This window comes from Balaenoptera musculus, chromosome 16, assembly GCF_009873245.2.
Source record: "Balaenoptera musculus isolate JJ_BM4_2016_0621 chromosome 16, mBalMus1.pri.v3, whole genome shotgun sequence".
NCBI classification, from domain to species: Eukaryota; Metazoa; Chordata; class Mammalia; order Artiodactyla; family Balaenopteridae; genus Balaenoptera; species Balaenoptera musculus.
The window spans coordinates 24,390,910-24,417,990 of NC_045800.1; the positions used below are offsets into that span (position 1 = coordinate 24,390,910).

At 46.3% G+C, this 27,081-nt stretch overlaps 1 protein-coding gene across 1 annotated transcript in view; it reads right to left on the reverse strand.

Annotated features, from left to right (window-relative positions):
- SORCS3 (sortilin related VPS10 domain containing receptor 3) overlaps nt 1-27,081 on the reverse strand; it is a 588,465-nt gene that overhangs the window by 314,475 nt on the left and 246,909 nt on the right. Inside the window, exon 3 of the mRNA XM_036828794.1 lies at nt 13,870-13,969. Within this exon, the coding sequence (XP_036684689.1) occupies nt 13,870-13,969 (100 nt within the window). The remainder of the gene's footprint in view (nt 1-13,869; nt 13,970-27,081) is intronic.

Sequence of the window (27,081 nt, forward strand, 5' to 3'; positions counted from 1 at the left end):
GAAGCTTGGACAGGTAAGCTTGGAACCACGTGCTAAACCACAAACACGTATAGACTTCTCCCAGGGACACTGGGCAGATCGTGGAAGTTTCTGAGTAAGGAGTGCCGTGACCAAAGTGGTGATTCCGAAAAATAAATGACCCATTCTGACTGCTATCATTTTTTGAGAGGATGGCTGGGGTACGGGGCTGCTTCCTCACCACTCCCTCTCCCTCCCTCGCTTCCAGAGGCTGATGGTCCAGACCCCAAGTACCCGCCCCAAAACTTCAGGGTAAACTCAGCATGCATGAGTTCATATACAAGCAGCTGGAGGACTAAAGAGAAAGCATCTTTATAGCTGCTCGAGAGGAGAGGATGACTTGGAGTACTTTTAAGCATTTACAGTTGTCTTAGGTCCAGCTGAGGCAAGACAGGCTCTCCAGACAGCCACGTCACGAAGCTGTTAGTGTTGAGGATATCTTCTGAGAGATAACTTTTTACAACCTTGCGTCTATGAGGCCGTTCTCCTCTGAGCTACTGAATGCTGGTGCTCTGTGATCTGGGATCGAGGCAGGGAGGCTGAGACCAGGAAGCCAGCACTTTATTATTCCAAGCCTACTTTCCGGAGCTAAGCTGCATGCTAAGATTCTGCTCTGACATCAACTCACTCCTCTCCAAAGGTTCAGAGCGGCGTCAGGAAATCTTTCATGCATCTATCTGCTGTCACTATCCCCTCAGGGATGATTAAAGTTTGGAGGTTCAGGCCAACGACCACTTTGGATAATTGCATTCTATCTCTCTGCTACTCTTCTTCTGTGTCTGTCCTTCTTGTCTGGCCTGGCCTGACTGTTTTAATCAGTCAAGTGCCTCTCCGGTTACCATGCCCCAACAAGGGAAAGGTACCCTATGAAAGCGGGCTGCCAACAACCCGACCCAGTCCCACTCAGGAAGCCCGTGTCCAGGCCTGCCATGCACTCCGTGGCCTGTCCTCCTGCTCTCTTCCCTTCTGGCTGGTCTTTCTGTTTGGGGCCTTTTCTCACCCTTTGGACTTTAGCACACCTTCTTTCTCCAACTTGGACCTTTTCCCTCTTTATTCAACCTCTTCTCAGACTCTCCTCTGATTTTGCTGCCTTTGCCTGCTCTGGGTCCAAGATGGCCTTGGGGACCTTATCCATGGCCATGTGCCCTTGGGCAGTTCCCCACCTGAGTCACGCTGGTCTGAAAGACTGACCTGGCCTCTTCTGCTCCCAGTGCCCTGGAGACTCTGGGTTTACTGGACAGACAGCAAGAGCCTCAAAGCTCCCATTTGTCAGTGCCCTCCTTGGCCGCCCGTCTGCCTAGGTCTGTCTGCACTGGGCAGCGTCTTTCTGTGCCACTTCACAGGAAGAGCGCCGGGCTTGAAGCCAGAAATCTGATGTCCAAAACCACAGTTCTGCCATTAAGTGGCTGGGCAACCTTGAGTAAGTGAGAGTCCCCCCCTAGGGACTCAGTTTCTTCATCAGTTTAATGAGAGGCTTGAACCAGACAACCTTCAAGTCACCTATTACCAGAGCCACACCTCTCCAAACCAATCACTCCATGCCTGAGACAGGGCCTGAGTGCCCAGCCAGGCTGAGGGCCATTCGTACATGGGCAGCTTCAACATGGGCTTATCCCTTGTTTGCAGGCACCGGCTGTCCCGACATCGGGGCAATGGTAAGAGTAACAGTAATGGTATCTACTAACTGGACACCCGGACTCAGTCACTGGCCAACCATTTGCAAGCGTTTTTCACTTAATCCTCCTATCAGCCTATGAGATGGGTACTAGCGTTATCCTGATTACACAGACGAGGAAACGGAGGCTTGGAAGTAGTTAATAATGTTCCCAAGCCACCAGCTGCTAAGAGGCAGAGCCAGGATTTGCACAAAGTGGCTTCTTGCCCACGTGGAAAGAGACCCCTGGGGACCCGGCCAGCCCCACCCCGTGGGGCTCCAGAGTGGGAATGCCAGAGCCGAGGCCCGATGCTCACCCCAGAGAACCACTGAAAGCTCAGGCATTTCCCACAGGCGACGAGCCGCCCCATCTTCCCTAGTCTGTCGTCTGCCCGACATTGAAGGAAACTCAGCCCCCCTGTGCTCCTCTGACTTCTCCTCTCCACAGGGAACATCTTCCACGGCTTCTCAGCACAGGACCACGGCATTGTTGGACTGAAGGAAACACATCCCTCTGCGTATCTACACTCCTTTTGTAGATATGTAAGGAGAGGTTTCCAGAAGGTCACAATGTCCATCTAAGCCGAGGGAGGCCAACATGACACCATGCTAAAAGCTTATGTTTCCAACTTGGACAATCTGGGTCTGAAGCCTGGCCTGGCATCTCCGTAGCTCGGAGACCTCTGTCTTTTCGCTTTGATGCGCTCTCTCTCTTTTTCTCCCCCCACGAGTGCCCGCAATCACTCTCACTCTCTCGTCTCCCTAACGTTCTCATAACATGGGGATAATAACAGTATTTACTTTATATATATGTATATTTTAAAGCCTTTATTGAATTTGTTACAATATGACTTCTGTTTTATGTTTTGGTTTTTTGGCCCCGAGGCACGTGGGATCCTAGCTCCCTGACCAGGGACTGAACCCGCACCCCCTGCATTGGAAGGTAAAGTCTTATTAACCACTGGACCACCAGGGAAGTCCCTAACCTTATATATTTTTGTAAGGAAAGTGTTCATGTAAAACCATGAGCATGGCACACAGTAAGTGCTCAATAAACTTCTTTCTTTCTAACACCCGTGCTGGACCTAGAACCTGGTCCTGATGTCTCGTCTAGCAGCTGCTGTCATAACTGCAGTCTCTGAGGTGTTGGGGAACCTGCTTCTCTCCCAGCTCTCAGCCCCAAATGAAAGTCCCACTTAAATACCACCTCTGCCAGTGCGGGGTCCAAGCCTGAAGTGCCTGCGTGCTTCCCGGGCCTGGCGCAGAGCTCCCGCCCAACAGCAACGAGCTCCCCAGACGTGCGCTTTCGAGACAGATCATCTGTACACCACCAAGAGGGAGCAATGAATCCGGGGGTGCGTCTGCACAGATGGAGGTGGCGTTTCATGGGCTCCCCGGGGCTCTGGAGCCAGGCAGACCCGGATGCGAAGCCCTGTTCCAGCAGCTCTATGTGCCTACTGGGGCTTGGGTGACAATGGGAGGAAACTGGCTCTGCACATACTACCCAGGGCTGGCAACCATCCCTTTTAATTTATTCTCCATTAAGTGAGATAGAAGCAATCAATGGATCGGTGAGAAGGCACACAAGGCAGGTGGCTGGATAGAGGGAGAAAAGGAAGGGATACAGAGAGGACAATTCTTTTGTTGTTTTGGAAGTTCAACGGACTTTGCCTAATGCTGGTTTGAGGAAGGGGTGGATTCCTTTGCCCAGGATGAAAAAGTCGGCTATTAGAAATGGGCTACCTGGGAACTGGGAGACATTGCTGAGCAGAGGGGAAGCCAAAGAGAGGTTCATGGAACTGGGGTCACACTGTTGAACCCCTACCCTGTGCACTCTATATACATTATGTTATTTCATTCTTAAATTTGCTTTTTTTAATCCCATTGTGAGCCTCATTTACAGATGAGAAAGCTAAGGCTTAGAGAAGGTAAACTGTACATCCACGGTCACACAGCCAGGCACGGGGTGCGCTGTGAAGCCCTTCCCTCCACATCATCACTCCTCGCTGGGCACCACCGAGGAACCAGGAACAGCGGGGAACTTTCTAAACTGAACCGCACTCTTTCCCATCTCTGGCAGCTGAGAGATATTCACATACATTTCTTGTACCTCCATCCTCTCTGGTTCATTTCTTTCCTCCGTTTGGTCATCATAAGACAGCCCGGCCATTGCTCAGGGTGAGACTCGGGCTGCGGAGGGACAGGGCTGTCTGTCTGCTCCTGTTCCCGGGGACCCTCCTCATGGGGCTGCCAGCACCAAGCTGGGCCCCCATTTGTCACTGAGGTCAGTGTCTCACTCTGCATTGCTGGTTCTGACCCCAACGTGCGGGGACCGGGACTTGCTTGCTCCAAACCTGCCCTCGAGCCATCTGGCAGCCCGAGGATCCCAGGATGCTCGCCCCTCATTACCCGGACATGCTCACCAGCAGTGTGTGCTGAGCGCTGACGTCTGTCATTCTGACCTTGGGCTGGTAATGGGGGGTCCGGCTGGGGGCAAGGCATGCGTAGCAGTAGCAATCTCTCTGCTTGGTTGAGCTCACCAAGGAAGAAAAAAATAGTTGTTTCTTTCACTGGTGGTGGTGGTGTTTGTCACAAATATCTCTACTTCAGGGGCAGTGAGACCCATTTGCTATACAACTGTGCGTCAGAATATTAGGAAGAACGTATCGCTGTGGTTTCCCAGGCTCTTTGCAAAAATTGCTCTTGCCTGTGATGCTCAGAAAACACACCTAGAAGGTCTGGTGAGGGCAGGGCAGGGAGAAGAGATGGAACAGGATGCCTGACCCAGGCACCTCATTGGTCCAAGGGGCTCTCGTCAGTCAGCCTTTCTCATACGCAGCTCTCATGCTATCAGCCCCTAGCTCAGAAGCCTGCTATGGCTCCCCATGCCCTCTGCACTGAGTCGTAACTCCATCCCTGAGCTTCGATGGGTCTACAATATATAGCCCCACCCATCTCTCTCGACTTGCTGCTGCTAAACGCAATATGCCTATTAAGACCTCTAAACCCTCATTCTCCTATTGAGATTGTCATTTCTATTCCCTCCTTCTCCAAATAGCAAGATTTCTTCCAAAGTCTGCCCGATTTTTGCCTCTATCTTTCACTGGCTCTGATTATGTCACAGGACAGCATCTTTCTTCAAGCTTTGTACCGTATTAACTCTTTCAGTTATTTCTAACATTTGCATAATGCTCTTTGTTGAACATCTTCTAGACACACACAGATGCATGTGTGTGTGTATATATAAAACCCCAAACCAAGAAAAATAAAATTTAAAAAAATAGGTTAGGCAAACATAAATCATGAAGAAGTACAGTAAAAAGCTAATTCTTATTATTTCTCTTAAATGCCTGGATAATCTTACTGCAAATCATATCATTATTTTAAAAAAATATGATACACTCAATGCAAACCCAAAAGGGCACTTTGGAGAGAAGCCAGGCTTTAGGTTTATATTCTTCCCATTTTCAAATAAAATGCAAAAGAAAAAAACTAGTGATCATTTTAATGAGCCTTTAAATAAATTCTTGGCTAGAGCACACTGCAGCAATTTATACAGGGGACCACATGCATATATTTGCCGAGAAAGGGACTTTGTGACTAAAGAGTGAATTTCCAAGAATTACTCTAGATTCCTTTCCTTTAAGTGATTAGTTTGAATTGAACCACACTTCATATCCACTCCATCACTGGGTCACACTTGCAAAGGCAAATGGAAACTTGTAAACCAGTGTCTGCCCCTTCATTGATCCACCTCTCTTCTGACTTCTTAACTTTCCTTTATTCTGATTTCTCAGGCCCTGATGAAGTCAGATACTTTCACTTTCGGGGGGTTTACTTTCTGGTTCTTTTTCTGAACATACCAAGAAGAAAAAGGTTTGAACTTGGAATCAGTAAATGAAGATGGTTTGGTCCAAGTTCTGTTCTTTTCCTTTTTTTCACTCCTTCCTCTCACACATTTTCCCCTAAACTCAACTTCCGAAAGACTGCTCTAGCCTCTCGGTAACTGTTAATTTATGAGGCAAGAAAAACGAGGTGGTTGTGAATTAACAAGAGTGGGACCATTTCTCTCCATCAGCAGAATAATCAGTCTCTCTCAGGCAGTCAGCAGGTTTGGTTTTAAAAGACAGGGAAGACGACTGGAAAAACGCAGGTGGCAGCATGCCTCCTAGACAGGGCACAATGTGAGACTCTTAAAAACCCAGGGTTCTGGGGGCTACATCCTCCTCAAGGAAGCCAAGAAGCAGGCAGCCCAGCAGGGGAGGCCCAGCAGCCCTGTGGATGGCCTGCAGGGTCCCTGGATTCCAGGGTGTGGTCCTGAGGGCAGCTCCATATGAGGGGTCCCTTTCTGTAGCTGGTTTCCTGCAAAAGAATACGACGTTTCTCATTTTATCCTAATTATGGTCCCAGAAAGAGGGGATAGGTAAATGGTCTTTTATCCCCACTTTACAGCTTGAGAAACAGAGGCTCAGACAAGTTAAATGACTTTTCCGAAGCCCAACAGCTAATGAAGAGAAAGGTCTAAACCAGAAATCCTGATTCCTTCCCTGACACTCTGCCCCAGGGAACCTAGTCTCACTTCTTTGATAGCCGTTTGCCTTGGGCACGCTACTCAGCCATTCTGCGCTTCCAATATGCTCAAGGCAGTTTGGATTCCAGACCCTTGATTTCTCATCCAGGTTCATCTGAAGTGGGATTCCAGCTGCAATATTGCTCAGGCTTTGAGACCAGAGAGATGAGAAGCTATGGATGTTTGTATGAAGCCTACAGCTTATAACACACACTCACTGAGATGGGCAGGGAGTACATATTCCTGGCTGTTCCCTACCTGCATCCACCCCGGTCCCCAGTCCAGGCTCTCCACCAGATCTGTGTGCTCCAGCTGTCAACAGCCCATGGGCTGAACAGAGAACACTGGCCTAGGAGTCAGCAGACCCAGTTCCAGCACTGGCTCTGCTGCAAATGACTTCATGACCCCAGGCAAGCCCACAAGTGGTCTCTTCTGTTAAATGAGGGCCTGCCTAGACAGTCTCTGAGGGCCCTTTTATCCCCAACACGTGGTGAGTCTAAGAATGAAATATGAGTGAAAGTGAGTTACGTGAGCACGTTAGACCAAGGTAAGTGACCATCAGCAACCAAATCTGAGCGGGTCAAACTGACCTCTCAGTGCCAAACTTTCAGCATTTGTAAATGGACTAATGATAGTACCAACATCATAGAGTTGCTGATGAAGTATTAAATGAGTTAATTCACATAAAGCATTTAATTCACATAAAGCATAATTTTTGGCACATAGTAAAAATTCTCAAAAACTGCTAGCTGCTGCCCTTCCCCCTCCCCCTCATCCTTCTCCTCCCCCTCCTCACCATTATGATTGTCATTCTTATTATTTTCATAAACACGTGTTACCTTTGGAAACAGAAATGAATATTAGCGCTAAGAGGGATTTCTCTTACTTGCTCTTTAAATATAGCTTATTGTGCACGTTTTCTGAAGGAAGAAAGCAGGGTCCACAGAGATGAGGTGCCTGGATGAGGCTGCAGGAAGTAGGTGGCCATGAAGGAAGAAGTGTGATGCAGCAGAGCTGGTCCCTTGCCTGCTGTCGTGATACTTGGTGTCCTCACCCCTGGGTTGCCAGAACAGATGCAGATAGCATCTCTAGCTCCCTTTCCTGCTGAAGGAGGGCTGTGCACGCCCGGGTCAGCACAGTGATGGTCTTGGGAAGTTGCATCAGCTCGTGCTGATGGAACCCCTCAACTGTGCCATGGAGGATGCCGCAGTTCTGAGTTCCACCAGCAGAGGCAGCAGCTTTCAGGGAACCACCCACCTTCTGAACAAGGAGCTGGGACTTCAGAAGAGCTGGCCTGAATGGGAGGGCTTATCTGGCCAATGTGTGGCCATACAACCAGGACCTTTGGGGACCACCCCTTCCAAGGACTAGCCAACTGGCTATCCATTGAGCCCAAAGTCCACAGTTGCGCACATATCACCATGTAGCCCTCTGAGAGGCACAGTCCAAATGGTGGTCATCCAGACCATCTAAGCTGGAAGGAGCCTCAAAAAGTATAGGACCTACCCTTGCCACTGTACAAATAGGGAAATGGAGGCTCTGCAAGGGAGACGTCTTACTCAAGAACACCCCGTTACCCAGGGGCAGAAAACCAGGACCAGAAAGAAGACGTCTGCTGCCTTCTCCTACTCTTAATGGTCTTACTCTGAACTGACACAAAAGGTCCCTCTGAATTGCAGAACCTTCTATGTGATTCCTCGGAGTCAAAGAGAGGTCTTTGCGAGCCATGCTCAGCTTAATTTCTCTCTCACTCAGATCATAAAAGCATCACTGCAGGCCCCCAGCAAGAGCAGCTTCTAAGCGTTATCCTTATTCTGTTGCCCCGGAGACCACGCTGCAAATACCAACTTTTCACCTGGAGACTTACTTACTCCTCAGGTCATGGCACATGACACCAATTGGAAACAAGGATTAAAGCAGATTTGGGACAGCCTGCCAGGCCCCACACCCTGAACTCCACACCCTAGCCTGTCTAAAACACTTCGAAATACGTAAGTTTCATGTGAAAATATGCAGAGAAAAAAATCTATTAAGAAAATCAGGAACTGATGACAACGATGGCGTGTCTCGCAGGACGACAGTCATCTGGAGCTTAGATTACAGAGCGGCTGCTGCAGTCCCCACCTGGCCAACACCTCTCATGGACATTACCTGCCTGGCCCTTGTCTGCATTTGCGATTGAGTCCCTAGGTCTATGCATGCAGTTGTTTTCTGTGTGCATCTCGTCTGCCCAAGTAGACTGCACATTTCTGAAAACCAGAAACTCCCATCCAAAATACTTTGCTCAGAGCTAGACACTTAACAGATAGCATAATAGCCTAAAATTATCTTTCCACATTCTTTTTATGCTTTGCTTTAGTGTAAGAGATTTTAACATCTGTGAACTGAAAGTGTACTACCTTAGAGCTGACTTTCCCTGACCCTCCAACAATCTCAGGAGACACGGTCAAGGAAAGCAGGGGTCCAAGATTTTAAGAGTCTGTGTTTTGTTTTGTTTAGAGGTTTTCCGTTGTGTCAAAGATTGCTCAGGGTTATGCTGCTGTATTGAGAGACTGACACGGGAATAACCAACATCTGACCACACACACAATGCCTCTTAACAGCTCGACAAAGGTAGCCTGCCTGCTCATCGGAGAAATCTGACTGGTAATTCCCACTGTATTTCTGCAGGGTAGCCTGGAAGTAATTATCCTTCTCACTGGTAAATCAGTTAGGAAAGGAGGATCTAACTCTCCTCTTCTCCTCCAAAAAACTGCTAATCCTCTAACAGTAATGGGCGGGAAAACCCCAGGCAACAGAGTTACTACTAATAGAGGGATGAATGCACTCACCTGGTCTTTTCACCTGTGGCAGGGGCAGCCGAGCTGAGGCAGGTCAGAGTAGAGAGCAGGCCCTGTGTGGTCAGACAGAGGTGGATGGACCACCTCAGACAGAGGTGGTCAGACAGGGGTGGTCAGACAGGGGTGGTCTAACTACTTTAGAGAAAGCAAATGGCTCATCTGCCTGAGCCTCAATTTCTTCACCTGCCAAATGGGAACAAAATTACCAGGCTCAGGGGATTAAGAGTGAAACTTAGAGCATAGAAGTGAACTTAGCCTAGTGCCCAGAACTTATTAGGAGCTCAATTTTAAAAAGTCTTTATCCTCTTCTGACGTCAGCCCTTATGGTCCTCCCGCCCTCACAGGCGGAGGCACACACAGGCACACGCACCTCTACCCTGCAGTAATTTGATCACATTCCCTGGCAGGCAGGACTTTGTCTGCTCTCTGTCATTTCCAAAACACTGTTTCCAAATCTGCAGGTGTCAGCCGCTTTCGAGCCAGAGCAATTAGGCCGTAACAGGCCTGCATTTCTCCATCCACTCAAAGATTTGCTCTTAAACAGACACCTGTGGTAGCTAAGCCCCTCCCTTGTTGAGGCACAAAGACTTCAGCCTGTTTGTACAAAGCACAGTGCTGGTAAATGCAGGCTTGACCTCGGCACATGCCATTCTGCATGGGCCTAGGGACAGAGTCAGCTGACAGTCATGAGTTCTAGGAACCCAGGGACGTGTATCTCCTGCAAAGGGAAGGGGAGGCTGTGAGCAGGGCCCTCCTGCAGAGGCGAGCCTCACATCCACATGGGGAACTAATGCAGTGCTTCGTGTTCAAAGTGCCAGACTCAGACATCACCCAGGCAATGGGCTAACTGGCCAGTGGCCAGAGAGAAGCAAACAGCAAGGGATGCAGAATCACATCAAATACAAGTGGGGCAGGTCAACGCCATTAAAATAACGCTGATGCCCCATACCACAGGATGGTCTAGAACACTTCAACTCAAGTAGCACCCAGCATTTCATATCAATACTCTCATCTGGAAAAAAAACTAGTAGATACCACTAATCTAAACCTCAACTTCCTTGAGGGAGTCCAGCATTGCCAGATGTATCCTAATTTGTCCCCCAAATAAACCTCTTGGAAAGACTGTTGCAGACTCACCATTTGTAAGTAAAACAAGCTTGGTGTGATTTACACAGAGGCTATTTCCTTATCTTGCCTGCCTTCTAAAGTGCCTGGGAGGACTGGCAATTATATAGATAAAGCTCCTAAAAGGAATCTGAGCATAGTTAATGCTAAGATTATTACTAGTAGGAGACTATACACATGTCAACCACTTCTACTTTCAACCTAATAGCTTATTAGCTATCTACATTTGGAGATTTTATGTTGTCAAAAAAGTGTTAAGACATCAACAATTAGCTTTGGGAACAACTATATAAATACAAGCACACTCTACTGTTTTGCTAGGGGTGACAGAACTCTGATGTACTCATAGCCTCCAAGGAAAACAGTAGCCATCTGTTACATAAGTAACTCAATAGGTGAAAAGCAAGTGTTTCGACAAGATTAACTAAAAAATCTGCTGGAGACTACTTCCATTAGCTGGTTGATGAACATGGGCAGCTACCGATAATTTGAATGCTGAGAGAATCAAAAGAATCCTGCTTAATTCAAGCTCAGATGAGAATCCAGGTGACCAAAGGTTTAAACTCCAAGACATGTAAGCAGGACACTTAAAAAACAAAAAAGTTGCATTACAAGGTCATAATGACCCAGAGCACCAGACCAATAAAGAAACAAATAAGAGTATTTTCATTTACGTCTAACTGTCGATTTGCCTGAGTGGCGTGTAGTCTAGTAAACTTGAATATTCTAGTTAAGAGAAAGTCACCGTGTAGAATATTTGGGCATCAGCGTCTCAAGGCTCAGAATACAATCAAAAACACCTAACAACAAAATGAAACAGAATCTAATTTCATCTCTCCTTGGATGATTCAGAAAGTCCTTCAGGAGCACACAGTCTCCTTATGAAATTAATTTCTATTGGTATTTCCTAAATAAATAAATAAATAAATCCATGGCATTAGTCTATCTTTTGTCTTTCCCCTATCTGAGTGAAGAAAATGTCTGCACTTTTAACTTTCTGGGTGGCAGTGCCTCTTAAGGTGGGATTTAACTGTGTTCTGGTGGTGTTTCTCTGAAAAGACACGCAAAACAGCCTAACTTTTGTCAACTGGGCAATAATTCCCGTGAGGAAGTGCTCCAGAGAGCCCATGGTCTGAACGTCACCTCTGGGAAGGAGAAATGGAGGTGCACTTCTGCACCAGCGGGCTCCAAATCCCAGCTTTATGTTCCTTCTAACCCTGAGTATCTGCCTTACCCTGCCCTTTGTCTCCCACACTACTGAGCACCTCTAGGTCATACTAAGAAGAGATAAAACAGTCAGGAGTGGAGAAAAATGGAAAAAAGACTGAAAGAGATGTTGTTATGAGTAGGAGTCCAATGGGAAACATACATGACAGATGACTACCAGAATGGATGCAAACAGGTGTGACCCTTCATGTGCCCCTTGCGGAAATCCTCATGAAGACAGCTGATCTATCATCTACATGAAGACGTGATTAATTCTGCTGTGGTCCAGACATAGGTCAGAGATCAGTGCTAAAGGACATCTGCCATGTGTCAAATACCCTCTTCTTGCTTCTCCCAGAGTGCAGACACCCCCTATGATTCCACCTGACCCCAAGTCACTGTGTTGGGTGGGAAGAGCTTTAAGCTGGGAGTTAAAAACCAACTGCCCATCCTGCCACTGACCAGCTGAGTGACATGGGTGGGACATCTGTCCTCTGTGGGCTTCAGCTTCCTTCCTAATGAAGGGAGAAGGCAGAGGAAGAGTGGAGATAGATCATGGCTGACTTGATTCAGTCAAGTTTTATCATGTGTCCATCATGGACCTGGCTTCAATTCAAGGCCATGAAGCAACTGCCTCAAACTCCCCGGTCAGGACTAGACCATCAATTTTGAAGCACGGGGCTGTGACTATATGGGAGGAAAAGGAGCAGAGCGTGGGCTGAAGTCAAGAAACCTACACTAAGCATCAGGAATCCTGAGCTCTAACTGGCTCCATATCGTACCTGGCTTTGGAGCCTTTTCTGGCTTCAGTTTCCTCATCTGGGAATTGAGACTACCGGTATAGATGCAAGGTTCTCAAGCAAGACTCCGTGGACATCTTGGGTCCAGAGGGGGGATTCAAGGTGTTCCTAAACACCTAAAAATTGTTTGCAAAATTTTACGTTTGGGGGCATGTGTCCAGAGGGCAGGTCCAGAGCTTTAATCACATTGGCAGAAGACTGCAGTTCAAAAACTACAAATAACTGCTCGTATAGATGAAATCGATGATCCCTTCCAGCTCTAACATTCAGTAATTCAAATAACAATATTGAAAAATGGGAAAATGACAACCCTTTGGGACAAAGAAAAGAGAAACTACTCAGCTAAAACCAGGAACAGGCACCTAAACGGCCATCCTGGTTATCAGAGTTCTGGTACCTGGCTGGTGGGCACAGTCCCATGTGTGGGGACCCCAGCAGCTGCTGAATCTTTGAGCATCAGTTGCCAATATACTGAACCAGGAGTCACCAATTCTGCTTCCTCCCTTGCGGGGAACAGTTAGGTGGGAGTGGGGAGAAGGGGTGGCTGTGAGTTACGATGCTAAGGGTTTAAGTCCAAGTTGCTCTGCTTTGAGTAGCACCAACAGCTGTTCTAAGCCACAGCTTGGGCCCCACCAGGTTGGAATCAGAGATCAGCGACAGCTGCACAATGGGTTGAAGATCACCCCTGCACCTACCTTGCTAAAGAAAGGGTTTGCAAAACCACTGGGGAATGCAAGATGACACGGGGAGAGCTGGGGAATGCCATTTTCAGCCCTTTAGAAACCTTGAAATGGCCTTTGATATTCGTGGTGTGTTTACTGAGGCCAGGCCTGCCTAAGTTTCTAAACAGGAGTGCCTTCCTAGCTGGGGAAAGATCATCTCTCCTTAAGGCCAATATATCAAACAGCATTTATTTTCTAAAACCATCCATCGTCCCAGGCCCCCTCCTCCCAGGAGGTCTCCGTGACCAAAGTCTGACCTTATATGATTTCACCCATGTCCTGGCTGTTAAGTGAAGAGGAAAGACAGAAAAGAAGAGGCCAGCAGAGCCAGTGTGCTCCCCTGGGCCTCAGAAGGAGCTCTGGAGCAGGTGGAAGAATCCAGGGGCTGCCTATCCTTCCCTTGGAGGAAACCGATTCCCTCTTTACAAGGAGCTCTCTGAAAACAGAGCAGCCAAAAGGAGGCTATAGGAGGACTCGGCTCTGGAGTCAAGCAGACCCATGTTCAAACCCCAGATCTGTTACTCACCATGTTACCTGTTACTCTCTGGCATTAGGCTAGAAAGTTACTTAATCTCTCTGAGCTTCAGTTTCTTCATCTGTAAAATGGGGACAGTAGTCATTTCTACCCCAGAGATTCATTGTGAGGATAAATGAGATAAGGTATGTAAAGCACACACCGCCATCCTTGGCAGAGAGGAACCCCTTACGTAGTTATATAGTTTTATTATTGTTATTGTTGTTGTTATTATTATTATTATTGCTACTACTATCTCAAGGCAGTTGTTAGAATTACAATGTCTGTGGTGTTCTTGGCATATAAAATAGGCATTCTGTAAGTGACTCCACGGCTACTGGTTTTTTCCTTAACTCCTAGGCCTTGGCAGCCCTGCCACTCCACAGGGAATACTCAGGACCCATTGACCACCCCTCTCACCTTCTTTTTGTTGGTCGGATTGACGTAGAGGTAACTGAGGACAGTCTTCAAGCCCACTTTGTCATTGAGCTTTTCATAGGTGGTGCCGTAATCTGTTGATCTGCAGGTAGGAGAGAAAGAAAGAAAGGGAGAGATTGTTTTACCAAATGGGGGATTGTGTTTCAAGGGGAGCCCAGCTCTACCCCGACCTGCATCTTTGTTCCCAAATCACACGAGTGCTTAAAGGTGTTTGTTCTTCAGAGATAAAAGGCCCCATTAATTTTAGAAGAGCAATTAGACTGATGCATCTGCCTACTACCTAAGCTCGCTCCCCTTTGCTCCCAACCTTTCTCAGAGACCTACTTTCCTGCCCTCTGTGTGGCTGTGAGTGACAGGAGCTGCCGGGGAGCCGGGCCACCTGCCACAATCAGCCCTCTGTCCCCGCGGGGCATTGCAGGGACCTTCTCCTGAGGTCGCTGGGTACAACCAACTTCACGCCCCTCCACTGAGCCTGAAGCCAAGGGACCCTCAGAAGGGCAGGAAGCACTGTATCCAGGAGCTGTGGGGTCCAAGGGCCAAATCCGGCCGCACCCGTCAGAGTCTGAGGCTTTACACGGGAGCGATGGTGTGTCAGGGGGAAGAGCCAGCGACACTGAACTGCTGCCGGTAGCTCACCATCCCAACGATCCTGCTGGCCGCCCGCCCCTCCTTTGGGCCTAATTTCCAGGGCTCTGACCTTATACCAAGACCACGAGTCAGGGCTCAGAGAACAAAGGCGGGCCAACCAAGCCACGGGCTCCTTCCTCTGCATCCCGCCTTTCCACAGAGGAGAAGGGAGAGCGAGTACCCGACAATGGATTCAAGTAGCCGAAACCCCTGCTGCTCCCGCCTTGCTTCCCCACTCCCGTCCCAGACACCTCCCTCCCTTTTCAGACCACCAGTATCTTCAGGTTCTCACCCCCTTTCTGCCATCGCCTTCCTTGGCTAGACTCAGGAAACCTCTCCCACTGGAGCTTTAGAAGGCCACAGAGGCCCATTCATTCTCTCTACGGTGAAGTGGCCTCACGGGTGCCTGCATTCCGACGCCGGCCCTGTGTCCCCCTAGTAACTACCTGCCCCTATCTTTGCTTGATCCTTTACCCACCTTCTAACTCTAATCTGCTTCTGCCTTGGCCCACAGCTTAGCTTTATAAGTCTAGCAGCCAAGCTCTGTGATGACCTTTAAGAACTGTCTCCACCCCCATCCCACCTGGCAAATTCCATGTCCCAGGCCCGGCTTAAATACCCACCCTTACCTCTGGTTAAGGCTTCACTGGCCCTCTCCCTGGTTGCCACTCATTTCTCCTCTGCACCAGAACAAAGTTCCCCATCTGTTGTACACCCAAGGCACACGCTGTACATGCCCCTTTCATTTCCCCATATTGTCATGATTAGTTTCCTTATGTTCTGTTTCTCCAACCACAATGTAAGTTCCTCAAGGACACGGAACTTCAGAGAACGCTATGGGGAGAGGAAAGAACATGAACTTGGGGCACAGTAAAATCTCTGGTTAATTCCTAGATGGGCAGCTCCCTGGTCACATGACCAAGTGCAGGTTACTTCACCTGCTGGAGCCTCAAATTTCTTATTTGGAAAAATGGGGATAATTTAATCTCACAAGGCATTTCTGAGCATGCAAAAATACAACACACGGGAAACCTCCTAACAGGATGTAGGCGTTCTGAGATGTCAAAAAATAAATGAAAATACAAAGGACAATGACTTCCCCTTTCCCCAAACTGTACAGAACCAGGTCTTACACATCATGTGTGCTTGGCCTGTTTATTGAAAAAAAAAAAAAAAAAAAATCAGTATTTCTAATCCCTCCCTAGGCTACAGGCCCCACACGGTTATGCTAACTTTAATACTCAGCACCTCCCCCCTCTGCAAACTGACTTCTTATCTTCTGTCTCCTCTCTACCTTAGGCACTAGGACTCAACGCCAATTGGAGAAATCCTTGCCTTTATCTCTCGAACCCAGCTCAGTCCCCAAGTCGTAATGATTCTATCTCCTACATAACTTAGACCCCCGATCTTCCCATTCTCATTCCAATGCTGTGGCTCACACATCATCATTTTTGCAACGAGTCCCCAATTGGATGCTCTTCTTCAACCTCCTCCCCCTCCCGCCAATCTCCATGCTGTCGTTAGGCTGTATATCAACCACACAGATCTGTCCACCTCACTCTGTGGTAGTAATTACCCACTGCCTGCACACAGTAAAGTTCTTTCTTCCAAGCTTAGTCTTGTAAAATCTGGTTACAACTTCCCTTACTAGACCTATTTCCAGCCACTTGCTCCTCTGCCCCTTGCTGTCCAGCCGCATTCAACTTCCCTGAATGTCCTACATTTTTGTGGCCTCCATTTCTGGCACATCATTCCCTTCTGCCTGAACTATCTCCAGCCTCTGTTTCCTCTACTTGGTAAACTTCTCCGCAATCTTCACAATCAACTCCAATATCACTCTCCTTCCAACTTTCTCACTGGGAAATTAATCACCATTTCCTTTGTGTTCTCATACCACCTTGTACATATTTCTATTTTAGCATTTATCCTATTGTTGTGATCATGCTATTTTTATCCGGAGACTTCGTCCTTGACTATACCTTCCTAAGGGCAAAAGCCATTTCTTATAACAACCCAATGCCTTGCACCGTGCCTGGTACAAAGCAAGTACTGAATGTATTAATGTTTGTATTGTTTTGCTTTGTCTTTATTTGCAAGAATGAATGAATGATTGAACCTGTCCAAACCCACTCACAAGTTCTTGACCAACTGCTAACGTTTAATGGCAGCTCAACAGAGAGCCACACCTAGAAAACACACCTGATATTTCAGATACTTCAGATACAACTTGCAGAATGGTAAGGTCTTTTAGTGCCATCTGGTACCAGGGAAAGATCGAGAATTAAGTTAAATGACACTAGAATTAAGGTGAAATGACCAATCAATCTGACCTCCTATCCTACCCAGGGCAGGGGAGAAGACACACTATAATCTCTACAGACTGTCAGCAGTATATTTTTCTTAATACAAATAAAATATTTTATAGAACAAATTGCTTCTTGATTCTACACTCTTGAAGGCATAAAGATGGCACCAGGTGGGAAAAGAAAATTGAACTTGGAATCTGGAAATCTAGAGTCTAGAGTGATTCTGAAATGTACTCAAAGTGTTACCCTGGAAAGGTCAATTCTCTAAGCCTGCTAAAGAACGAATTATTCTGGCGCTTGTTAAAATGGAAAGGCAGACTTCATTCAGGACTATTGCAATAGGTACAAGGACCACAGCAGTGAGGTTTTGAAGTAGAGGAGGGAGATTGGACTCCACTCCAAACACAACAAGGAAAAAGTGGGAATTTATAGCCAAAGAGAAGGGTGGGAGTCAGTGGATAGAACATTACTAAGAAGGTAGGGCAATTCTTTGCTAAGCCAACCTGACAGGATTCTCACTGAAGGCAGGTCAGGGTGATCAGACATCACCTGGGGGATGGTGAAGGATGAGGAATTTGATCAGATATTGAGTATGATGAGATATTGCAAGGGGGTGGGAGGATCCTGGCTAAACTCACTTAGCGGGATTGTTGCTAAAAATGGGCTCTTGAGGACATATCCGAGGACAGGGCCTAGTTGAAAAAGAGCTCGGAGGATCCTGACCAGAGCTTGGTCAAGAAGAGAATCTTTGTCAAGCCCCATTCTATCATCAACACAACAGGTTTAACTCAGATAATCATAAGGCCCCTTCTGGACTTGAAATCTTATTATCCCACCAGCACAGCGCTAAGCTGTTTCCAAATAGCAACTTTTCCTCATGCTATATATAGCAAACATCTTACTTATAAGAGCTAAATTCTCAGGGCTCCCTGCATGACTGGTGTCACAACAAACTTCCTTCCAGCATCCAAATAACACTCATCAGAGGCAATGTACTTAGCAGGATGCATAGTCTCTCTTTCTGCAAGCTGCACAACCGATTCCCACTGACTTTGCTGTTTTCCAAAAGTGGCTGCACAGGGTAGGGGCTTCCCAGCAAAGGATACGCCACAGCTCAGCCTCCTCTGCTCCTCGGGCAGCTGCTGCTTATTCAGGCAAACAGAAACAAGTCTCACTCGGTGAGGACACCTCAAGGAGCCACTGAGCCCTGGGACCAAAGGAGGCCTGGACTCTGCCCTTCCCAGCATGGAGGCCACACACCGCGTTGACCACAGAGTTCTGTGGGCCCCCTTCACCTGGGGTGAGGGGCAGCTGGCAGACAGGCCTCAGCACCATTGCCAGAGCCAGCTGTGCCTGCAGAAGTCGCTTTGACAGGAAAGCAGACCATCCTCCACCTTGTGACTCCAGACATCTGCCGGCGGGCTCTCTTAGAGGAAGCAGGCTCATTTCCCCTAACTTAAAGCTAGTTGCCCAAATCTTGACACTAAGCTCCTAACGCTGAAATGTCCTGAAAGCTGGGGACATCACACACATGCATGGGGCACCTGCCATAGGCCGGGCACTATGCCAGTTACCATTTGGAATGGCTCAGAACACACAGCTAGCCTGGCAGGCAGCACGTGAGAAGTGCCCAGCCACAGGGCTCCCAGCTTCTGTTCTGGGCTCAGATTCCTCCAGTTCCAGAAGGTTATTCCACTGCTGTGTGTGTGTGTGTGTGTGTGTGTGTGTGTGTGTGTGTGTGCGCGCGCACGTGCACATGTTTGTATCTCCCTCTCTCGTGCTCTTCGTCTTTCGTCACGAACTATTTCCAGAACACAGAAAAATACAAGAAGCCAATCATATACCCACTACTAGATTTATATGTTGTGTATGAACACAAACGCTTGATCATCTTTTAGAGTGTTTTTAGATTCACATAAATGTTATCATACAGGATATACATTCTGCAGCTTGCTTATTTTGTCCAACATTCAGTTTGGGGGATTTTATCCATGTTGACACACCTAGCCGTAATTCATTCATTTTAACTGCTGTAGAGCATCGCAGCTTACCAATAAAGCACTGTCTATTTATCCTTTCAACCCCTGATAAATATTTTTGTCTTTTTCCTTTAAAATTTGCTATGATAAATGTTTCAATCGCCATTTTTACAAGTGGCTTCTTGTGCATCTGTAAAGAAAAGTTTTTTCTGGAGAGACATCTTGATGTGCAATTACCACTCATACTCCATGCATAACTTCTTTGCTGGTATTAAACAAATTTTTCTCTAAGGAGGGCTTCAAAGAGACACTCCCTTAGTCCCCAGCTCCAGAAATTGGGTCCTTCTTTATTGCCAGGGCCTGAGTCCATAGCTCCGGACCTGTCTCATCCCAGCTATCTCTGTCTCTGGAATCCTGAATTCCAGAGCATCTGAACCCAATTAGCAGCTGGGGCCCTGAGTCCTGGCTTCATGAGGGCCGTCTCTGGTTTTCCCATTCACATCACTGTAGGTCACCTGCTCCATGGCTCCACTGCCCGCCCAAGGACCCGCTTGCTGTCGGGCTGGGCCTCCCAGCTGCCAACCGCTCACACTCCTCGCCAGGTACCCGATGCTGACAGGTAGACTAGATGTCCATCCTCTTCAGCCTCCCAGCACTCCTAGTCTGAGCCCTTCGACTATTCAGAACTCCTATCCCATCCTGATAGGCTTCCAGAAGACTTCCGTGTGGGCCAGTACCTTCCAGGAGGACCCCCTCAGCCTAACTTCCCATAACCCTGGTAGTTACCCAAAGCCAGTCTCTCAACGACAATTTCCAGGGTTGAGTTGTGAATATACGATACTTTCATCCGCCCAGCAAGCTCCCACTCCTCTAGTGAGCTTCTGCGGGAGCGGATGGTGGCAACAAGCATATGGGTTGCTATTTTAAAAGTAAAAGAACAGAAAAGAAAAACTTTTAGCCAACGCAGCCAAGTCGGCTTCCTGGTAGAGCTGAGCTGGATCTCAACACCACCCGCCCTTGCTGCATCCCCAAAGCCACGTTCCTGCCAGAGGTGAGAGGGCTCCAGAGGGCACTCTGCCAGTTCTCACCAGCCACCAGATGTTCAGGATCAGGGCGGGCACACTGCTTTCCTAATCCCACCAGCTGCCTTCCCCTTGTTTGCCACCTGTGCTCCTCAGTCCCCCTCCGCCTTCCCTCTCCAAGCCTCGCCCCTGAGAAGGAACTGGGAAATTTCAAGTCTTTTACTCTTTGATTCTCTTATCAGTCTTTCATCTTCTCAGTGGACTCCCTTCTCTGTGATATTATCTAAAATTAGCAAACAACCTCAGTCCTGATAGTTCCTTTTCCTGTTAGCAATTTTATTTTTGTTTTGCTCATTTCTTAACACATCTCTATGTGTTCTCTGTTATGGCATCTACCGTGTGCCAGGCACTGGGCTTACCCCTCCTCCCTCCCCAGTGAGGGACACTTACGAGGAGGTACAAAGCTCAGGCAAGCAAAGTGCAAACTGTTTTCTGTAAAAGGGCCAGAGAGTAAATAGTTTAGGTTTTGCCAATCTCTATCACAACTACTCAACTCTGCCTTTGTAGCTCAAAAAAAGCCAAGCAGGATACACTGATGAATGGGTGTGCTGTGTTACAATAAAACCGTATTTACAAAAGCAGGCAGTGCATAACTGGGTGGCCACCACTGCTCTAGCTGACTACAATATCAACCCCTACCATCCCCACCACCAGCCAGGCTCCCATCTGGCTTTCGTCTCTAAGACAGCTTCCCAAGATTCTGGCCAAGGTCTCTGATACCCTAACTCACGCTTCCCTGCCTGGCTGCCATCAGGTCAAAGTGTCTGCCTAAGCCTGGCACTCAGGCCTTCTCAGGCCTTTGCCCCCTTTACCTCCCATCTTCCACTCTCCCAATGAGCTTACGGCTGGCAAATGTCCAGATTTCCTCCTTTTTGACTCCCAGCTCTAGTACTAATTACATCTTGGAGACTTTTCCTACAACTTCAGCCCACACCCTCCTCTGCATTTGTATCAACAGCGTTAGAAGTTCCCTATTTATTCTCTGAATACACCTATGTGCTTTTTTTCTTTTCAGCAATGACTAAAAGCTCCTTAAAAGAAAACAACAAATGAACTCTCTTTTGAATTGCTGAAGGTGCAGAGCACTAAGTAGAGAAAACAAGGAAGATGCGAGCAGGGCAAAGACAACCATACCCAGTGCTGGACGAACTAGCCGTGTGAGCTCTTCACTTCTCTGAACAATAGGGCCGTTGTTGGGAGGACTACATAGAGAATAGTGAGAAAAACAGTCTAGCATCCGATAAACCCCTGTGCCATAAATGTGTGTGGCTGTCATTTTTATGACTACTCCAGATTGTATTTTTCTCAAGGACAATCACGTTGGGTTTTTTTCCTTGATTTATAAACTCCTTACGCTTAGGGGGTGAGGCACATGGACGCCCAATTAATCATTAAGGAATCTTTGGCCACAGTGTCCCATTGCTGCCATGAAAGTACAATATGGCCCAGCTGCCTGGGGAATCAAAAGGCAGAACCAAGCTTCCAAGTGCCAGGCCCTGGAAAGCCTCCACCAGCCTTTCCCCCCGAGTGTGTTCCCCTGAGCTACACCAAGAATAGTCAACAATCAAAGACCAGAGGCAACAAGGGGCTCCAGTGTGTGGTGGACCACAGCCCCCTCCAAGGGCAGGTCAGGAGTTTCCACAGCATAGCTCCAGACCCATGGCTGCCCAGAGAGTCTTTATGATCCAAATGGGGAAACCACTGATGCTCCCCTCTGGCCTGTTCCACTCCCCATCTTAAGGCCAGCTCCTAAGGCCACGTTAATTTGTATCTCTGCAATGGCAGAAGCCCAACCTGACCGCAAATAACCAGCCAGAAAACTAATTTCAGACTCCAAGCCAAAAACGAGTGACTTCAATAGCTTCAGTCTCCAAGTGGATAGCGGCCCCACCCTCTGCTTCAGAAAAACCACAGGCAGGCTGATGCCCAGGCAGAAGCTCACACAGCTCTCCGTGAGCTCTTTGTGTCATCTGACTCCACCGCCGCATTCTCTAATCTCACAAAGAGAGACACAGTGATACAGAATAATTAATGTTCTCCTGCCCCAGCTATCTGAATGAGAGCCATCACGGAGTCCAAGTGCAGAAAACTGAAGGTAAACTGACTCTGGAGACCAGATCATGCAGAATTCATGGTTTATATCAAATAAAATGTAGACCCACCAGCAGCACCATTCCAGTTCAGATCTAGGAGGGAAGGTTGGCGTGTGTGGGGTTGGCCCAAACATTCAGATCCTTGGTCTTTCTTTGTGTTCATTCAAGTGTGAACACTTCATTTCTCACTGAAGAATCTCAGTGAAGATAATAGGGCTGCTGGGTTGTTATTCTGAAGACTAAAAATGATAAAAGATTTCAACCCTATCAGCAAAGAGGCCTGTTTGTGTCATACTGGGGAAGGGAGGAAAGAGCACGAGCAGACCCTGAGAGGATGTGACAGCCTATAATTCACTGCACCTCTGTTCACATGAATATAGTGTATTTTACACAACACACACACACACACATACACACACACTATACAACAGCATTAAAGAATCAGGTAGATATCAAGATTATTGACCTAGAAAAGTCTCTACGACATTACTAAATGAAAAAGGCTACTGAATAATAATGCATCAAAGATACAAACAGTATACCCAAACAAAACAAAACAATATATTTCCATTAGGTTTTTAAGTGTATACACTAGTGCATTTTAAAATTTCTAGAGGAAAACGCAAATACATGGTAATAGAAGTTACCTCTGAGTAGGGGCCCGGGGTGGGGTGGGTTGGCTATAAGAACTTGAGTTTATTTGTAATGTTGCAATGTTTTCAAAACCAAAATATAGCCATGTGTCACTCATGCAGTTAAAAATAATCACAATAAAATGATTTGTTACTGTGCAGTTATGAGGCAGATCAGTAAATTAACACATCTGTAGAGGAACTCTATTATAGATAAGCATTTGCATTCAAAAAGACAACCCAACATAACCATAAGAGGATTTGTTTCAGAGTCAAGCAGATTTGGTTTCAAATCCAGCCTGTGTAACCTTAGGCTAATTACATAAGTCTCCTGTGTCATATCTGCTCAATGGAAATATAAATATCGCCTTCATAGGATTACTGTGAAGCTTAAATGGCCCTAATGCCACGCAGTTCACTTCACTGCCAGTTGTTGGGAGACCCCATGGTAGAACAATAATGTGATCATTGGAGGAGAAATTGTCCCATACATCTCTGGGCAAACAGGAGGTGAGTTATAGTTACATAACCACCAGTGGGCAGGTTAAAGCCATCCCATCCCCACCAGATCAGCCGTCAGCTACCAAAAGGTACACGGGAAGATGGAGGGGTTGCCACGCATAATCAGAGATAGCCTCCAGCAGGTGGCCAATACTAACAAATTAAAGTCTAGGGAAAACAGACCTCACTTTGTTCAGTAAGTTTTCCTGGGGAAAAAAATAATGAGGCACGAACTAGAAGGTTCTGGACAGTTTTAGCAAGGCATCTCTATCTGGGGAGTAGATGTTTACCATTTCCCTTCAAAATTACATGCAGCCAGTTGGGTCCCTATGACATGCCAGAATTATATCTGTGCACATCCAGAAACCCCCAGGATAAAGTGCGTAGCTGCCTAATGGAGAGATGTAAACTGATGGAGAGCCTTCAGACCATCCCGCTACCCTAGAGAAGCTAAACTCTGTGCCCCATTTATTTGTAAATCTTTCTCTTCTCTGAGATAAACATAATACCTTGCATGTGGTAGGCACTCAAAGCATTAATTAATTTATCCGTTAAAGCAAGTCTATTTCTCCCCTGAGCAACCAGCCCTGTAGAAAAGAGAGTGGCTTCTCCAGCTTCTATCCTCCTCCAAGAAGCCTCTCATCTTTCCTGCCTCTGGTTTCCTAGCGCTCAGCATCTGTGTCACTCTCAGGGAGCATTGTACCCGCTCTCTGGGGATATACATCTCTTCTCTTCTGCTGTTGTTTTATGTCATGATTTAACTTTTTGTGCATGAGGCTTCTTTTTCCAGACAGACTAAGTCCTCTGAGGTCAAGGAACTACCTTGTGTATCTCTCTTAGGCCCTAATGCATGCTGCATAATGCCATGCAGTTTTTGGATACTCAGGCTGAGCAAATGTGTCCCAGGGACTAAATAGTCACACTCAGATTCCCTTCTGCTTGGGAAAGGTTCTCCTGGGAGAGACTAACAACAAAGCAGATGTCCTTCAGGCAGAGCTGGTTCTATCAGTTATCTTACCGGTCATTCGGGGAAGAAAGAAGACTAAAGTATTCCAACACCTGACACCTTCCAGCCCAAGAAAGAATTGGAAATTCCCAGATACCCAGGAGTGAATTGCAGGTCTCCCATTTGAAGCTCTTATACCACAGCCACTCCATCTCCTTATGGGCCCAGAAATCTGAAATCTCATTTACCTCTTCCTCTAAAAGAATTATATGTTGATTGCTATGCTCCCTGCACCATGGCAGCTACACAACATTATTTAAACAATTGCCCTCTTGGACACCACATTCTACACTCCAAATGCCCTTGACAACAGACCAGAGCTATAGGGCATGAAAACCAATCCCAGTTTTTTAAAGCTTTCCTTTGAAAGGCTAAGTAAGAAGAAGAAGCAATTAGCTAGAAGTTGGGTTTGTTCTCAAGTCACAGAGTATTTCTTAAACCATCATTTGGCACTGAGAGAAATGCCCCTCTGAGACCTGAGGCAGCACTCATCTGAAGCCCTGGTGCCATGGATTGGCTCAGTAGACTGGTGCCCATGGCCTTAGAGAAAATAAATGTCACACTCTGGGGTCTTTTTAAAAAATAAAAGGACTGAAATCTTATGGTAGAAATATCATAAAGTATAGAAAAGTATAATGTGCAACATAGACATCAATTATAGCCATGCTATGCAGAGAAAAATCCACTTAACATTTTGGTACTTTTTTTTTTCTCTAATCTGTGTGCATGTGTATGTTTTACAAAATTGGGGGTTGTTCTCTGCATACAGTTTGGTGTCCTACTTTTTCACTTAACATAATATTTTAAGCATCTCACCAGGTTGTTTAATATTCTTCCAAAATCATTTTAAAAACCTTACAGCATCCCAGTGTATAAATGTATCATAATTTACTTTAACTGCCTTCTCGGTCAGATGGTTGGTTTCTGGCCAAATTTTTATAGTAAATAACTGTAGTGTGTACTCTTCTACATAAATTTTGTATGCGTCTTTGTTTCCTTAAAGTACATCCATGTTAATGTAATTATTAGTTCAAAGGGTAAAAATTATCATTAATATGGTAATTGTTACAAAATATTCTGCATGACATAAATATTCTGGTCAATCTGCACTTCCACTAACAGTACCTGGGAGCACCAGTTTCACTGCATACTGGCCAACACTGGGCATTAGTATTTTAAAATCTCCAAACATAGGTGTGTTGGCACCAACGCATAATAAAAGTATGAGACCTTAACTGTGTCTTCACACTGAAATACCATGTCTTTAACACAGGACCCCCTTGATACTTTTAAAAATTATTGTGGACCCTAAGAGATTTAATTCATATGTTATATCCATCAGTCTGTACTGTATTAGAAATTGCATCTGATAAAATTTTACAATATTTATTCATTTATTTTAAAATAACAATAATAAAACATAAATACCATAATTTTATGAAAAACAACTATAGTTTCCCAAACAAAAACAATTTAGTGAGAAAGCGTGGCTTTTTTTTTTACATTTTTTGCAAAGCTCCTTAATATCCGACTTAATGGAAGACAGTTGGATTCTCATATCAACATCTGCATTTAATCGTTATGACATCACATATGTCACGTAGCTTCTAGAAAACTCTACTGTACACTTGTGAGAGAATGAGAATAAAAAAGGGCAAATAACATTTATTATTATCAGAAAATATATTCATTAATCCCCTGATAGGGTTGTGGGCATTCCCCAGGGTTCCCAGGACCACACTTTGAGAACTGCTGCTCTATGCCTAACAACTGGGTCCCAGAGGACTGCAACTTACAAAGAGATCTTTTCGAATTGTAATTAAAGCTATGGACTTCTTGCAAATCTCCTCTCACCTCAAACAGTCTTCTTCGTCAGACCCTGTAAAGTTCAAATCCAGCCTCCTATATAAAGCCTTCTCATCTACCTTGCCCTACAGTGATATTTCCTTTCTCTGATTCTTTACTACTTTTATATCACTGCAGCACAATTTGGCCTATACCCTCTGATTTTCATTGCCTCTTGTCCCCGCCAAAACTATAAGCTTCTTGAGGTTGGGGATCAAGCCTTTGGCACACACTTGGGCTCAATAACTGATTTCTCGGGAGAGTGCCACCCTAAGTCGCTGTGGCATTTAAGGAACTAACATTTGTGTAGTGCTTTATAAAAAACACTTTCTCTTGAGATATTTCATTTAATTCTCGCAATGACCCTTTGACAAAGGTATTTTATCTTTGTCATAAAAATGAGGAAATAGAGACTCAGAAAGGTTAAGTGACTAAGTAAATGACAATGCTGGAACTTAAAACCAGGTCAACGGATTCCAAATCCCGTGCACTCTACTTCAATTCTTGGCTGTTTATTGGAAGCAGTGGTAACGAAGTATCTGTTTCTCAAAATATCACATAATAGAGATTTCACTGACTCATCCTTTCAGGGGATCTCTGAAGACATTTCCTACTAGGAGGTATTACAGGTATTAAAAAGGAGAGCATTTGAAGTCAAAATTAGGCTAGAATTCCTGCTCTCCCACCTACTAGCAATATAACCCTGTGCACATTGCCTTAGCTTTCTGGGCCTCAGTTTTCCCACCTCTAATATAGGCATAATAACTGCTACCAGTCAGGGTTGTTGGGAGGACCCAACGAGAAAATCTACATAAAGCACAGTGCAAGAATCAGCTTAGTTCTCGGATACACTTTCATTTCTTCCTAAAGCCATCTTACCGCCATCCTTTATTTCCCCTCTGAAAAATGAGAAGGACTGCGTGAAATGATGACAGGCACTTCCTATAGCCTGAACAATCTACTGAACAGGAAAATATTTTATCCCAGACACCTGGGTCTGGGGTCTTTGGTACAGAGAGGCTACAGAACCCCAGGCCAAAAGTATCACTGGAAAGAAAGGACGGTGTCTTTATACCAAAAGACATTCACTGCCAATCCACGCGAGAGCCTGTAGAGGTCTTGG